The 16524-nt window shown below is 37.4% G+C and overlaps 1 protein-coding gene across 3 annotated transcripts in view; it reads right to left on the bottom strand.

The window, feature by feature from the left end:
- Positions 1 to 1119: 1119 nt before the first annotated feature.
- Positions 1120 to 16524, bottom strand: part of NCAM2 (neural cell adhesion molecule 2) — a 276456-nt gene continuing 261051 nt past the window's right edge. For 2 of the 3 annotated variants that reach the window (XM_075854510.1, XM_075854511.1), the window contains one exon: positions 1120 to 2369. In XM_075854510.1, coding sequence (XP_075710625.1) covers positions 2258 to 2369 — 112 coding nt within the window. In that variant the 3' untranslated portion in view covers positions 1120 to 2257. The remainder of the gene's footprint in view (positions 2370 to 16524) is intronic. The other variant, XM_075854512.1, reaches the window with a different exon arrangement.

The raw sequence follows: 16524 nt of genomic DNA, 5'->3' as shown, positions 1-16524 counted from the left end.
ACCATAGGTATAAAGAGTTTTATGATAACTACAGTATATGATGTTTCCCAAGGTCAAAGATGATGAGGTAAAGCTGATTGCATTCTCTCTACATAATACAAATCAATATAAAAAGATCAGTGTATCTACGGCGTGTCATAATTACATTAATTTTGCAAGAATTAACTTGGAGATTTAATTTTGTAGTCATTTTTGCTTGCATGCTCACATTTTTGTACTAATGAAATCTGAATGCATTATGCAATATCGTATCTACATTTCATAAATATGCATATATACGTGACTCAGCTACTGTAACAGAAATTGTGTTTGGATTTTGGATATGAGTGAAACAGTCAAGGTCGGAGCTGGAGCATAAGGGCTTGCAGCAAAACATACAAGGAGTGAATTCCCCAAACACATATACATGTAGCATTAGAAGTTCTATTATATATATATATATATATATATATATATATATATATATATATATATATATATATATATATATATATATATATATATATATATAAATAAAATCAGTTTTTGTATTTTTTTGCAAAGTAATAGAAAACAGTTTTTGAAGATTTAGCAACGATGCAGTTAAAATCTACTGAATTGTCAAGTAACTTTTTTTAAATACTTTGCTTTACTTGTCTTTTACTGTTCTTTTTTGTTACGTAATAATTTCTTCTCTAATCCCATCCAATGCTAAATTCACTATTCCATTACCAAGAGCTCCAAAAACAGTTAAATCGTTATAGCTTAGCTGTAAGGTCAAAAGTCTGACCAGGGGTGTAACTTGGAACTAATGCAAGATTTGTAACAGGACCCCCCACCAACCATGTGCCATTTATAATATTGGTCTCTTCTTATGTGGCAGAGGGGTCTATGCGCCATCTCTGGTGTCAGGACCCTTCATTTAACAATGAAGTGGATCTGAAATAATGTTTTCTTCCAAAGTCAGCCAGTAGAATTTTTAAAAGCAGCCGTGTAGAAAAATTGATGTAAAAAGTAGAATTTCACTTTAAGGCCAAAAAAAAATATTCCTAAGTCTAAAGTTAGTTTATCTATTTCAATATGCATGAAAAATCTAATTCTTTATTCAATGATGACTCTTTATATCGGCCACATATGGCATCCAATTCTCCACACCTTGGTCATTTATTTATTCCACATCAAGTGAGTGAACTCATGACTATTAATCCCAGTTATGCACAGACTATCTTTACCAATAGTTGCAAACATACAACAATTATCAGTCTGATTTGCTCAATAAAGAGTTATCCAGGATGAGATTAAAAGGGCTTGCTATTTTTTCCAGAAACAGCACCACTCTTGTCTAGGGGTTGTGCCTGGTATTGCAGCTCATCCCCATTCAAGTGAATTGCAAGCGGTGCTGTGTCTGGGGTGAAAAAAAAACCAGACCTTTTTTCAACTTATGGACAATCCCTTTGACGTGTCAATTTGGCTTGGCTGGACACGCATGTTATTTCAATTTAAAAGGGATTAATAAGAGGCTGCCAAATTCATGTGATGATTATCTCCATGCGGGTAACAAAGGATCATAGAAGAAAATCCCACCTGTCGGATATTTATTTCTTCTGACAGCAACCCATGATTAAAAGTTTGATAGAGTCCATTAACATCAACATATGGTCAACATTACATTTGACCGCAACATGTCAACAGTTCATATAAAAAAATAAAAACTCAGATCAGAAATAAAAGGAAATGTTATAAAAATAAAAACAGCTATAATTCACCTATACATTACTTATCTTACATGAAACCCAAATGGAAATATCCAGGATCTGCGTAATTCTTTACTTTGGTCACGATCACCAATCCCTACAGATAAGACGTTCCATAACATATCATATATATTTTCCTAGTCTTTCTACCTAATAAACAGTCTGTACTGGCCATACAGAAGAAAAAAGTATGCATTATATATTAGCATAGCGGATTTGCCAACCACAGGACGCCTTTTTAACAAGGAAAATGGAAATATTTTATAAATAGTACACTTTATTTTATAATAAATTAAAGGAATTTTTGCAGTCATTTTCAACTTTATACATTTATACTGTTATCAGTCAGACAAACATACTAAATTAATCAACAAAACCTTGAAGTACAGTAGATGTGAGTTGTTCAGGTATGGACACGTACTGACAATCGAAAGCTAATATTAGCCAATAATTGTCTGCAGCAGAGTGCTGACATTGGGTGTGCATCACCAATCTCCCTCTGAGTAATAATGAGCTTTGTCATGCTATGCTTTACTGTCAGATTCTTTTGTTTGGATGATGTCATTCGATATTTTGATTTCAATCGTTTCTGCGCTCAGAGCTTCTTTGCCATTTTCCTCCTTTAGTAGTAATTTCCTAAAAGAAAAGATGCATAAAAATCAGTAATTGAATACATGAAGCATAATATACCAATAATATATTATATAACAATATATAATACATGTTGGACTATATTCTATCCATGATGTCAGGCTTGGTTCACACCATATCTGGGGTGTACACCAGGAGAATCTCCCAATTTATATATCCCGTAGACTTTAACTAGACAGGCGTATGCAAAACAGTGTCTCTTTGGCATAAGTTTGGCCGGTATGAGTTGGGATATACCGCAGTCTCAACTGTATTAGAAAGTATATTCGACTACACTTTACAATTCAATACAACCGTGAGGTATGCAGTATGTTTTTTTTGTTTTTTTGGTAGACTGTATCAGCATAGTGTTGTACATGTCTAGGGAATACATTCGACAAACGATTTGCCAAATGTAATCCCCAACAGTGGTGGTAACCAATCCTTATTTCTCGAAAATCGAAACCTCTTAACGTGGACAAAATCAGTCTGACCGGGAGAGCTCCATTACCCATGCATACCTATATGAGAAAAGGAAAGTGGCAACTCCACTGGCTGCCATTTTTGGTACTTTTTAGTCACTAGGGACTGTTAATCTTAGGGAATAGGAGTGCAGTGAAGACTAGCCATATACAAATGTTTGGCCAAAATATAATGAGCATTTACATTTTTGCTTTTAATCGAAAGGGAAATACACTCACAAATTTTTTTTATTTACTACGATACAGATGACTTTACCATGGAAAATCATTAATATCTTGGAAAGTATTATGCACTTTTATTGGCCCACATGCTTTTTTTCTATAGTAAATTAAATGCTATCATTGTAGCATTTACCACTGGAGACCAAGAAATATTTTGAGGATCCAATGATAAATGTCCCGACCAGCAGAGCAGGATTCTACTGGTTAGAACCGATTATCTTTGTTGACACAATCATCGTTGAATAGTTTAGATGGTTTTATTCTAAAAAGGACAATAACTGCATAGATTTACTATGTTCTCCCTGAGCCTTCTCCATGTACTTTGCTTTACTTCCATGATTGATATGAGTATTCAGTATTGTGAAATTTATTGATACAATAACAATAATAGATAATAGATATAAAGGTAGGGATTTATTAAGCTAAACGCGTCAGAATTTAGGCTTAATTTGTGCTAGAAAACTGGTCTACGTGTCTTGAGCCAGATTTATTATGTGTTTTAGACCCTTTTTGAGCCTCACTATACAGTAGCCTGCTACAGAATTTTGGTCTTAAATAAGCCAACAAAGAGGTGGTATAAGGAAGAGAAAAGTATAGAGCAAAATGTGCCAAATTTATCATACACCATGCACCACTGTGATAAATTTGGCGCTTCTGCTGCCTGCCTGGTCTCGTTTTAAGCTGTCTAAGACAGTAATAATAAATTTACCAATAGTTTTCCAATGCATTCCAGAAGAACACACTGAAGGTTACAGAAAGCTAGGACCACAGCAGACTCTGTATGAAGGAGTCCTGGAACCCAGTAAATAGACGGAATTCTTTTGTAAATTTCAGTAAATCCATTGATTTCATTGCAGCAAACTCAGAGCTTTGGAGACGTTGGAGCTAAAAAAAACAACAACCGGAGACTAAAGGGCCATGGTCATTCACCAAGAACCATGACACCTTCTTTCAGGCACGTTAAGGGTCTCAGCTCTAAGACCCCCAACAATACAAACATCTGACATGTCTGATGTTTTTTCTGTAAGAAATTTTAAGAACCAGAGAACACAAGAGATACTTCTTGCCATTGGCATTGCACACCTACATAATAACTAGTACTACTGAATACAGAAAGAATCAGTTGAAGACATTAAGAGATACAGCTCCTATGTCAATGTGTAGATTTTTGTTTCATCCTTCCCTTTTTCCCATCCTTTGGTTGAACTTGATGGACATGTGTCTTTTTTTCAACCGTACTAACTATGTAACACTGCAATTCTGTTTATTCATATATTGTATACATTTTAAATGTGATCTCTACTTTCTGCTCCTTTTAAGTTAATTTATTTTTAACACACATATATAACATAATAGATTTTCTTAATTTTTCTCAGCTAAAATGTATAAGGGTCCTACACCTACCATGTTCCATTTATAAAACTGGCATCTTATATGGCAGAATGGCAGTTAGGTACAAGGACCAGGGTGTGACTCTTACCTCTACATCCCCTATAGCTACGTCCCTGTATGTAAACATCTGAGGCTTGTTTAATACCTTTTAACATAATCTTATTTTGGATTGTTTAATCTAAATCCAATCACCCACATGTTTTTTTTATTATGACAAGAACCATTTACAGGTATTACAAGATATCTTACTGAAGTAATATAGTTGACAGTAATATAGGACAACAATGACAATGGATATGAAAGCAGAGATACATATTGACTATAAAATGGCCCTGGCCATAGATTTCAGTGGCATTGCGATTTTTACGACAAAATAGACTCCAGATAAGTTTTTAATAAGACCGTGAGAAATCATAAAACTATCTGGAAACACAAGGTATTGGCAAATTGATAGTCCACAGTATACAGTAGTCTACAATAATCATCTGTAACATTAAATAAGCTTATTCATATGTTTACAGTATATACAAATAAATCTGTTAGCAATCCATTCATGCAACCTATAATCCAATTCACATATGCAGTTTTTGATGCATTTTTTTTTTTTTTAACCAAAGCCTGATAGGTTTCCTCTAATGTATTTGGCTCATAAAATGTATAAACTGCACCAAAAACTGCATGTGATCAATGTCTAGGAAAAAGCAGAAACTAGGATGCGGCTGTCTCTTTTTCTTAGGCATGGATCACACACACAGTTTGATGCAGTTTTTGTGGTACTTTTTTTTTAGCCCAAACCAGAAGTGGATCCAAAAGGAAGAAAATGTATAAAGAAAAGACTAATGCATCTCCCTTCCTTTGTGCCCACTCCTGTGTTTCGCTCATAAAACTGAACCAAGAACTGCCACAAAAGCTGCATTAAGGGCATGCCCAGACGTGGCGGATTTCTTCCGCCCCTGTCCGCATTAATGGCGCACAGAATATGCGTTGCAGATTCTGTTGCGGCTTTGCCTGAAATGGGCATTAAATTGATGCGGACTAGCCGTTGCGTATTGAGGGGAAGAGGGATTCCCTTCTCTCTATCAGTGCAGGATAGAGAGAAGGGACAGCCCTTTCCCTAGTAAAAGTAAAACAGAAATTCATACTTACCGGCCGTTGTCTTGGTGACGCGTCCCTCTTTCGCCATCCAGCCCGACCTCCCTGGATGACGCGGCAGTCCATGTGACCGCTGCAGTCTGTGATTGGCCTGTGATTGGCTGCAGCCGTCACTTGGACTGAAACGTCATCCTGGGTGGCCGGACTGGAGGAAGAAGCAGGGAGTTCTCGGTAAGTAGGAACTTCTATTTTTTTTACAGGTTGATGTATATTGTGATCGGTAGTCACTGTCCAGGGTGCTGAAACAGTTACTGCCGATCGTTTAACTCTTTCAGCACCCTGGACAGTGACTATTTACTGACGTCGCCTAGCAACGCTCCCGTAATTACGGGTGCACACACGTAGTCACCCGTAATTATGGGTGCACACACACGTAGTCACCCGTAATTACGGGAGCCCCATTGACTTCCTCAGTCTGGCTGTAGACCTAGAAATACATAGGTCCAGCCAGAATGAAGAAATGTCATGTTAGTAAAACCAATACGCGCCGCAGCACACATAACATCTACATAACATCTGCGGACTTCATTGCGGAATTTTGACTCTCCATTGAAGTCAATGGAGAAATTCCGCAATGAGTCCGCAACAAGTCCGCTACACGTCCGCAACAACCATTGTATGCTGCTGACACCAAATTTCATGCCGCAGCCTATGCTACACAGCTGAATTGTCCGCAACGTGTAAACGAACACAACTAAAAAGCTTTGGAAGGCAATGAAGAAACGTGTACGCTGCGGACAATCCCTTTAATGATCCCATTATCTTTAAAAAACACGTAATTTAAAGGATATGTTCACTTTTCCCCCAAAAAAATTATTGCTCCATGTATAATGAGGAAAGTTTGTAAATAGTATTGATGAAAAATACAGTTCCTAGGCAAACCTATGTGACTTCATGATTACTATATAATCTGATCTTGACCCTCATCCATCTGTCCCCTACTTCTTGGTAACCTACGGAGTGTAAGTTAGACGTAGGGGACGGATCGAAGCAATATTCTGATGCTCTTTATGGCAGGATGTATTACTTCAATGGGTTACTGGCAGAGGTTGTTGTAGCCATCAGTACATTAGTTCTCACATAGAATCTCTAAAATACTTGAAAGCTTGAGCTTCCCTTTAATTTGTATAAGATCAGGAAAAAAACACAGCCACTCTCTGGCTGTTTCTGGAATTGCTGCTTTTCTCCATTCAAATGAATAAAGCTGAGCTGCAATACCAGACACAGCCTGTGTGAAAAAGTGTCACTGTTTCTGAGGAAAAAATATCCTTTTTTTTAAGCTCAAACAAGCTATTATATGACTGAATGTTACACTAAGATGATAAAAGTTAAATATTACATATAAATATTAGCTCTCAGCCACACCTATAATACCAATATATTTTATAATGTCACCACTTTATCATTTAGGCTCGGATCACACAGTTTTGATGCAGTTTTTCTGTCAGTTTTTAGATCAGTTCTTTTTTTTTTTTTTACCAAAACCAGAAGTGGATCCAAAAGCAAGAAAAGGTATTAAAAAAAAAACTATGAATCTCCTTTCTTTTGTGTCCACTTCTGTGTTTGCCTTCAAGATTTCTCCTGTGCACTCTGAAAGTCGCTGCCCCAACACATCAGACTCTCTTCAATCATTGCAACCAGAAAACCGATCTCTTCAGAAAAGCTTACACCCTGCAATAACCCTGCTACCACTACTCTACCGGAGGAGCAGCTTCTACCCTAGCCTACTGTCTCCTTCCCCCTTCTTTAGTAGATTGTAAGCCCTCGTGGACAGGGTCTTTACGCCTTTTGTACCAGTCTATCACTCAGCAAACTCCAGTTTGTTGTACTTTTTGTTTTTATTATCTCATGTTATATATTTAAACATATCTTTATTTCCTTTGTACAGTCCTGGAATTAATGGTGCTATAAAATAAATAATAATATTGTATTATGGAGCAGCAGGTACTCTTTGTACCTGTCAGGAAAATGCCTGTTCCCTTAAGGTTACCATGACTATGGTTAAGGCTTCAGGGCGTGTCTGTTTTACCTTGAACCTATCTCTTTTGTCTGTATTTCTGCCTTCAGGTGTAGAATTAGTATTTATACCCAGCCTCCTCCACCTGTCAGTGCTTGTGAATTTTCCTGTCTTCTGCTGTCTGATCAAGCTTCCTACATTTCCTGCACTCCTGACTTCTGGACCTTTTGGAAACTGACCTCAGCTTGTCCCTCTTAACCCCTTGTTTGCTGATTTTGGATTATCTGCTCCCGGACGGTTTTGACCCTTGCTATTCCTGATATCCGCTTGCCTTCTGATTTGGACTTTGTTTATTCCCTGGCTGTCTGGGTTCCTGCTCAGGATAGACAGCATTGCACCTCCTATCCAACGCTGAACTCTGCTAAGACAACCTGGGTCCTAAGCAGCAAAGTTCATCCCTCCTTGCGATCGGCTCTGGCGAACACCTTAGGGTCGCCTTAGACACTGTCCTCCAGAGTTGTGATGGATTTGAGGTTGCGGTTTTATGTGCACGCTCTCTCCTGGCACTCTCCAGCAGTCTTTGGGGAATCGCTCAAATTGCAATTCCATAACAGTACCTCTGTACAGCGCCAAGGCACGGTTTGTACTGGCCTTAAGGTCTGTTCCATCAGATTTCCATTGCTTTTAGAAGGCCAGTCTGTTGCGATGCAGAGCCATAAGTCAATAAATCCATCAGGATCTGTTGATTTTTGTTATGCAATGGATTCACCATATCCATCATGGCTCCTATAATAATGGATGGTCTGACGCAAGCTTGAGCAAAGATTAAGGTGATTATTTATTTTGAACTAATTTCAAAATTCTAGGGAGCATCTTTCTTTAACAAAAGTAGATTTTTTTTGTTTTTGCAAAATTCTGCAGAAAATAAACATTTTCCAAAGCCTCAGCCTAGTCATACATTTAACAATTTGACCACTACCAAATATTTATTCCCAGCAGGAGGCTGGCATGACCCATTGAAAATTTGGCCATCAACAGTAATGCCAACTTTGTAGAAACTACTTTTTTTCCCAAAATTATTTCCCCTGCACATCGACCCTCCTGGCAATCTGCTGTTCCATTTACCTAAATGTCTGTATTGCAGTTCCCTGCACAGCAGCTGACTAGGAGCACCACTGTAAAGGAAAACTGCTGAAGGGATGTCTGTCTTTTTGTTTTAGGGAACCTAAAAAAACCTCACACCAATAAGATGGCGTATATTGGGGTCCCTTATTGCAGGTAGACAACCTAAAAATGAACCATAAAGGGACATAGCCCTAAGAAAAATAGTATACTAAAATAATATACAGAGATGCAAACAAAACACTTTATTGAATATAATCGACAATAACATATGATGAAAAGAGAATGGGATACGTCATACACAAAAATACAAACAACAGGGTCAGATGGAATAAACCATGACAACAGAGTCAATCATCCAAAAATTTGACCAGACCACGCTCCAATAGTGCATATAGCAGAATTATACACCTATAAATATAGGTAGTAAAGTCCACACATGATATAGTGCTACCAGCTAATAATAGCGATATACAGAAGTAGAGAATGGATAATACCCATGCCCACTATAGCCTGCAAAATATATAGTTATGCATGAAAAAATGAAGTGTCCAGAAAACTCAAATAGTTTAAAAAAAATCGCCAGAATATAGACATAACACCGACTAGGACACAATCATGTAAACAGCTAGCACATACCCTGGGACATGATGCAGAGCGCAGAAGGTCAAGAGAGATGAATGGCTGAATGAACGCCTTTTTGTTTTAGGGATCAGTGGGGGTCCCAGAGTTCTGACTTCACTGATTAGAATATTATGGCATATCCGAACGAAATCCCTTAACATTATAGCATGGGAATACCCCTTTATAAAATGGTCTGCTATATTTTTTGTACAAAACAGCGCCACTTTTGTTCACCCAATACTACACTGCCTTTTTCCCATTCATTTATCTTCTACATGCTCAGTCCCTGGTACTAAGGAATTCATCACCGAAGGACTGCAGTGGGTGGCAGCCGGCAACCAACACCATTTCACTCCACGTATAGTTTCAGGGGAGCGCCGTTGATCCCTCACCATTTCCATCGTGCAAGACACTCTTGTTCATGGACACTCATTCAAGTGAATGGGACAGACCTGCAATACCGGACCCCAGAGAGACGCTGTTTTTGATTTTTGTAATTCCAGATAATCTATTTAATCATGGAGGCTAAACGGAGAGGGACATTACAACAAAAACATTTGATATCCCTTTATTAATAATGGACTTTTTGTATCCAATTGGAGACACACTTTCACTCTTAAGTCATTTGTGAGTATTTTCGCAGGCGATGTCATTGTATATGCCAGAAAAGCTTAACATTGTACTACTGATACGTTTAACTATCTATAGAAATTATTGTGATATTTTGGCCGGAATCCACTTGTATTAGCTAGAGTGGAGAGACGCTTCCTTTCTGGCAAACTCGAACCGCCATGAGTACATGGTTGGCCATTCATTTGAATGGACGGCTTGTAACACTACATTTGCGCTGCAGGGTAAATAATTGGCCTGCTGCAAATTTCATGGGCGATATTAGCTGTATGCAGTGGTTTCAGAAGCTGGACTGGCTCAGCTCACCTCTAGGTTGGCTTCCGTAGTAAAAAGAGGTTGTCTTGATGAGACAACCCTTTAAAATAGTGTCCAAAGATGAACATACCCTTTAATTATCCAGATCAGTACATTTTTAATCTAGTAATACTAGAATTGTGGGGTGATCACTTGTTTTCAGACCAATAACTTTCTATTCTAGAAAAATGTATCTTATACTGACTAGGCGCCAGTAAATACTTTCATAAGAGATTGCAAACCAAATAATTACAGTTGCCTTGAGACGTCTAGCAGTATGAAATACATGCTCTTCAAAACCCAAAGTATTCTGACATTTTATAAGATACTGATATTATAACATTTTTCTTATCCCAGACAAACTCTTTAAATCAAGAAGACTAAACGAAGAGGGACTTTAGAATTAAAACATCCTATATCCCTTTATCAATAATGGGATTTTTGGATACACTTGAATACACACTTCCACTAATAAACTATTTCTGAGGATTGTCGTTGCAGAAAACAATATATACGCTAAAAAAAAAAAAAAAATACAGTGCTAACAACGCACACATCTAGCTGCCTATTAAAACTATTCCAATATTTTGATAATCTAAAAAGGCTACATGAGAAAGAGGGAATTTTCTGATGCTTTATATTATTCATCACACTTATATATGATCTGTATATAAGGAGCAGAGAACACAAAGATCATGTGCTATCTGCTAACCTGAGCCTCAAAATAAATGAATGAAAAATAAATACATAGTAAATTATAAAATAATAGAGTAAATTAAAATGAGAAAAAAATTGTAAAACAATGAAAAAAGTAAAAAGTAAAAAGAAAAAGCCAGTTGCTTAGGGATTTATATATTTATATCATGAAAAATGTACGTTACCCCAATGAATGCAATAAATATGTCCAAGGACCAATTTTTTTTAATGTTCTACTCAGACTCTTTCTTTTTTTGTGGCTTCACTATAAAAATTCTGTGTCTGTTTAAATAAAATCCATGTGCAGAGGCTGCGTATAAAGTTAAGGGAGGGGGATACATGTATAAAAGACAGCTGATGTAGCCAGTGCCAGCACTGTTAATATATCTGTTGATATACTGAATTGGATGAATGTAGATATGGTCCGAGCTAAATAAAATAAAATAAATGTGCACAAGGCCCCGGGACCAGATGGGATAAACCCTAGAATTCTTAAAGAGCTTAGTTCAGTTATTTCTGTCCCCCTTTTTATAATATTTATAGATTCTCTAGTGATTGGTATAGTGCCAAGGGACTGGCGCAGGGCAAATGTGGTGCCTATTTTCAAAAAGGGCTCTAGGTCTTCGCCGGGTAATTATAGACCAGTAAGCTTAACATCCATCGTGGGGAAAAATGTTTGAGGGGCTATTTAGGGACTATATACAGGATTATGTGACAAAAAATAGTATTATAAGTGACAGCCAGCACGGTTTTACTAAGGACAGAAGTTGTCAAACCAACCTGATTTGTTTTTATGAAGAGGTGAGCAGAAGCCTAGACAGAGGGGCCGCTGTGGATATAGTGTTTTTGGACTTTGCAAAGGCATTTGACACTGTCCCTCATAGACGTCTAATGGGTAAATTAAGGACTATAGGTTTAGAAAATATAGTTTGTAATTGGATTGAGAATTGGTTCAAGGACCGTATCCAGAGAGTTGTGGTAAATGATTCCTACTCTGAATCCTCCCCAGTTATAAGTGGTGTACCCCAGGGTTCAGTGCTGGGACCACTATTATTCAACTTGTTTATTAATGATATAGAGGATGGGATTAATAGCACTATTACTATTTTTGCAGATGACACCAAGCTATGTAATATAGTTTAGTTTTTGGAAGATGTTCGTGAATTGCAAGCAAATTGAAACAAACTAAGTGTTTGGGCATCCAGTTGGCAAATTAAGTTTAATGTAGATAAATGTAAAGTTATGCATCTGGGTACCAACAACCTGCATGCATCATATGTCCTAGGGGGAGCTACAATGGGGGATTCACTTGTTGAGAAGGATCTGGGTTTACTTGTAAATCATAAACTAAATAACAGCATGCAATGTCTATCAGCTGCTTCAAAGGCCAGCAGGATATTGTCGTGCATTAAAAGAGGCATGGACTCACGGGACAGGGATGTAATATTACCACTTTACAAAGCATTAGTGAGGCCTCATCTAGAATATTCAGTTCAGTTCTGGGCTCCAGTTCATAGAAAGGATGCCCTGGAGTTGGAAAAAATACAAAGAAGAGCAACGAAGCTAATAAGGGGCATGGAGAATCTAAGTTATGAGGAAAGATTAAAAGAATTAAACCTATTTAGCCTTGAAAAAAGACGACTAAGGGGGGACATGATTAACTTATATAAATATATTAATGGCACATACAAAAAATATGGTGAAATTCTGTTCCATGTAAAACCCCCTCAAAAAACAAGGGGGCACTCCCTCCGTCTGGAGAAAAAAAGGTTCAATCTGCAGAGGCGACAAGCCCTCTTTATTGTGGGAACTGTGACTCTATGGAATAGCCTACCGCAGGAGCCGTCATAGCAGGGACAGTAGATGGCTTTAAAAAAGGGTTAGATAATTTCCTAGAACAAAAAAATATTAGCTCCTATGTATAGAAATTTTTCCCTTCCCTTTTCCCGTCCCTTGGTTGAACTTGATGGACATGTGTCTTTTTTCAGCCATACTAACTATGTAACTATGTAACTAAAATTGAGTCTTTGTTGTTGGTGTTATAGTGATGTCATACACTGCACAATGTACACATATTTGCATTTGGGACAATTAGAGGGTTAATTTTGAAGGAAAATAGTTTTCAGTGAACAGACTAACGTGAAAAAAATTAGAAAAATTTCTGACCATTGTTTCCTAAAAAAGACCCACAAAATTGAAGAATATCAATTTCAATTTTCAATAAAAAAAAAAGTCTAAGATATAATAATTAAAAACATTGCCTTTAGAAGGCAGCATTCCAATAGGTGAGATTTTGCTCTGGGCATCAAGGCTTAAAATAGCCATAGTCATATAAGGGGGACATTGTGGGCATGTGATGCCCATCTGAGAGCATTTTAAGCTTTCTGCTTCCTGGAAAAGCACAATGTAAAAAAAAAAATTGCAGATACTTACCAAGATAACCTTGAGTCTAAAGGACTCCCTAATGAATAATTACTATGGGAAACATGACTTTACATTAAATTTTTCATTACAGTTGATCTGTCACAATATTTAGGGAACCATATTACCTGACAAGTCAGCTGGCACATGTAGCCACTGGCATTACGAAAAGATTGAAAAAAAATTCAAATAAATTTACGTTAAATATTCCAAGAGTGTGCCGAATACAATTCTTTCTATTTGCAACTGGGTTGGGACCCTATTTCGAGAACCTGAGAAAAACTAGTGCTGTCTGAACAAAACCACACAAGTCAGCTGGGCTATTATACCAAATAGCATAAAATAATTTAGTGCTATTTATGTGATACCCGCTACGAAAGATGTACAGTATTCAAGAGCCCAGTACTCGCCTCTCCTTGCTCCCGTCACAAATGTTTGATAGTTGCTGTCAATTCAAGCAGATATATTTGCAGCCATCAATCATTGGTGGTGGGGAAGGGGCTCATGAATACAGTGTCCGCTCATAACGATAAGTCTGCTGTATTCTTTCTATATCGCTACTGCACAAACGACACAATATTTTTTTGTGTTATTGGGTATTGGAAAAAAATTCACTGTCACAGAAAACCTAATTTTCTATTTTATGGTGGCCAATTATTGAGAAAAATCAACTTCTCTGAGAAAACGATCAAATAAAGTTCACAAGCATCACGCCGATATTGTTTGTACACTGGAGTTATTGCTGAAAACAAGATAAAAGTTCTGTTAAGCCCTCTGAAGAAAAAAAGCGACAGCGAGAGCTCTGACTATTATCTCTTAATACCAATTCAACTGAACTAAAGACGATTGTTTATAGGAAAACAATATAACACCTGTTGATTTTTCATCAGCAAAGTTTTTATTCTTACTGTAGTGTATTTATATTGAATAATATATTTGTATCTTAAAGGGATTGTCTCATCTTGACATCCCCTTTCCATTTGCTTTATTAGCTTATATGGACGAAATAGAGGTTACCCCCACGAGGGATCCACCTCTATTAGTCAGAGCGGAGTGCTGCTAAAAAATATACGTTTTCGCCCTGGTGGACTCGTATTACTATGTATTACATGATCGGCCATGCATGTAACAATACATTTGAGCACCAGGGTAAATGTATGGCCAGCAAATACTTCCTCCGGCGATATCAGCTGTTTGCAGCGGCGGTTTCAGAAGCCAGGCGGGCCAGTTCACCGGCCAGCCGGCTTCAGCTAAAAAAAAAAGCCTTATCTTGATGAAACAACCACTTAAACGTTAAAATAGTGTTCAAAGATTAACATACCCTTTAAATAACCTTTAAATAGCCAGATCAGTATATTTCTAATCTGGTAATATTAGAAGTGGAGGTTTATCACTGTTTTCATGTATATTAGCTGATTATGCTTGGACTACTTATACAGTATTTACCGAGATTATTTTACAAAAGTATACTGTACAGTATATTATTAGAGACCACTGACTTTCTATTTTAGATAAATTCGTTTTACGCTGACTAGGCTCCAGTAAACATTGAGTGAAATATTACAAGCGCAAAAATTATAGTTGCCTTGAGACGTCGAGCAGTATGAATTATATGATCTTCAAAACCCAAAGTATTCTGAAATTTTATAAGATACTGATACTATGGCATTCGCCTGTGCTAAAAATTATGAAATGACAGGTGCTATAGCTCTGCTAAAGCTACATTGACAGACGGCTCACTAGGAGTTTGTTTTAACAATCTACTGGGGGGGGGGGGGATTTATTAAGACTGGCGTTTCGTTTTATTGAGAAACAAGCTGATGTGACGCCTCTTACAAAACTTGTTGCATCTAAATTATAGTAAATGCTTGGGGCCACATCCCTTTATGCTAAATTCCACCCAATTTTTAGAAAAATGGCGGAAACAGCTTAACCGGTTAGTGACCTCCCCATAGTGTAAGTGTTTTTACGGCGGCCACTAACGGGCTTTATTTCGATGCAATAGCCTTTTAATGGCGCTGCCTCGGATTAAATAAACAGAGCAGGGAGCCGTTAAATCTCCCTGCTCTCAGCTGCCAGAGGTAGCTGAGGGCTGGGGGCATCCCTGCTCTAATGGGTGAGATCGATTTTAGAATTCATCTCACCCGTTTAACCCCTCAGATGCGGTGCTCAATAGCGAGTGCCGCATCTGAGTGGTTTTGTAGAGAGGGAGGGAGCTCCCTCTCATCCCACCGGCACCTGGCTATAAAATCGCAGGGTGCCGGTGTCTTCTATGACAGCCGGGGGCCTAACAAAGGTCCCCAGGTCTGCCTGTAGTGTATACCTGCTAGGCTATGCCAGAGGCATCCATAACGATTATAAAGTTATTACATCATTTAACCCGCACCGTGAACGTCATAAAAAATAAAATAAAAAACAATGCAAAAATTGCTGTTTTCTTTGAATCCAGCCTTAAAAAAAAATGTGATAAAAAGTGAAAAATTTGCATCTACTGCAAAATGGTACCGATAAAAACTACAAGTTGTCCCGCAAAAAAAAAAAAGACCTCATACAGCTGTATCAGCGGAACAATAAAAAAGTTATGGCTCTTCAAATATGGAGACACAAAAACAAAGTAGTAAAACATAAAGAATCTATATAAATTTGAAATCGTTGCAATTGCAACAACCCACTGAATAAAGTTATTGTGGTATTTATACCACACGGTAAACGGTGTAAACTTAGGATGCAAAAAAGTTTGGCGAAATTGCTGGGTTTTTTTCTATTCCCCCCAAAAAAAGGTAATTAAATTTAATCAACAAATTCTATGTACCCCAAAATGGTGCTATTAAAAATTACAACTTGTCCCGCAAAAAAACAGACCTTATACAGCTATGTCGATGCACAAATAAAAAAAAGTTAAAGGTCTTTGAATGAGAAGATGGAAAAACATAAAAAATAGCTTAGTCACTAAGGTTTAAAATAGGCTGGTCATTAAGGGGTTAAAGGTCGCAACTTTTAAACATTTGCAATTTTTTTTTATACACCGGAAAACTGGCGGTGAAGAATTGATTAACTCCCCCCTCTGTATAAGAAAAAAATTAAAAGGGCATTCACTTTAATGCAACTTTGGCTTTTTTTGGCCATGGTAACTATAAAATCACAGTATGCATGGGGGATTTGGAGTAGG

Source organism: Rhinoderma darwinii, chromosome 2, assembly GCF_050947455.1.
Source record: "Rhinoderma darwinii isolate aRhiDar2 chromosome 2, aRhiDar2.hap1, whole genome shotgun sequence".
Classification (NCBI taxonomy): domain Eukaryota; kingdom Metazoa; phylum Chordata; class Amphibia; order Anura; family Rhinodermatidae; genus Rhinoderma; species Rhinoderma darwinii.
Note: the sequence above shows the minus strand (reverse complement) of the source record. Positions and strands in the feature narration are given on the sequence as shown.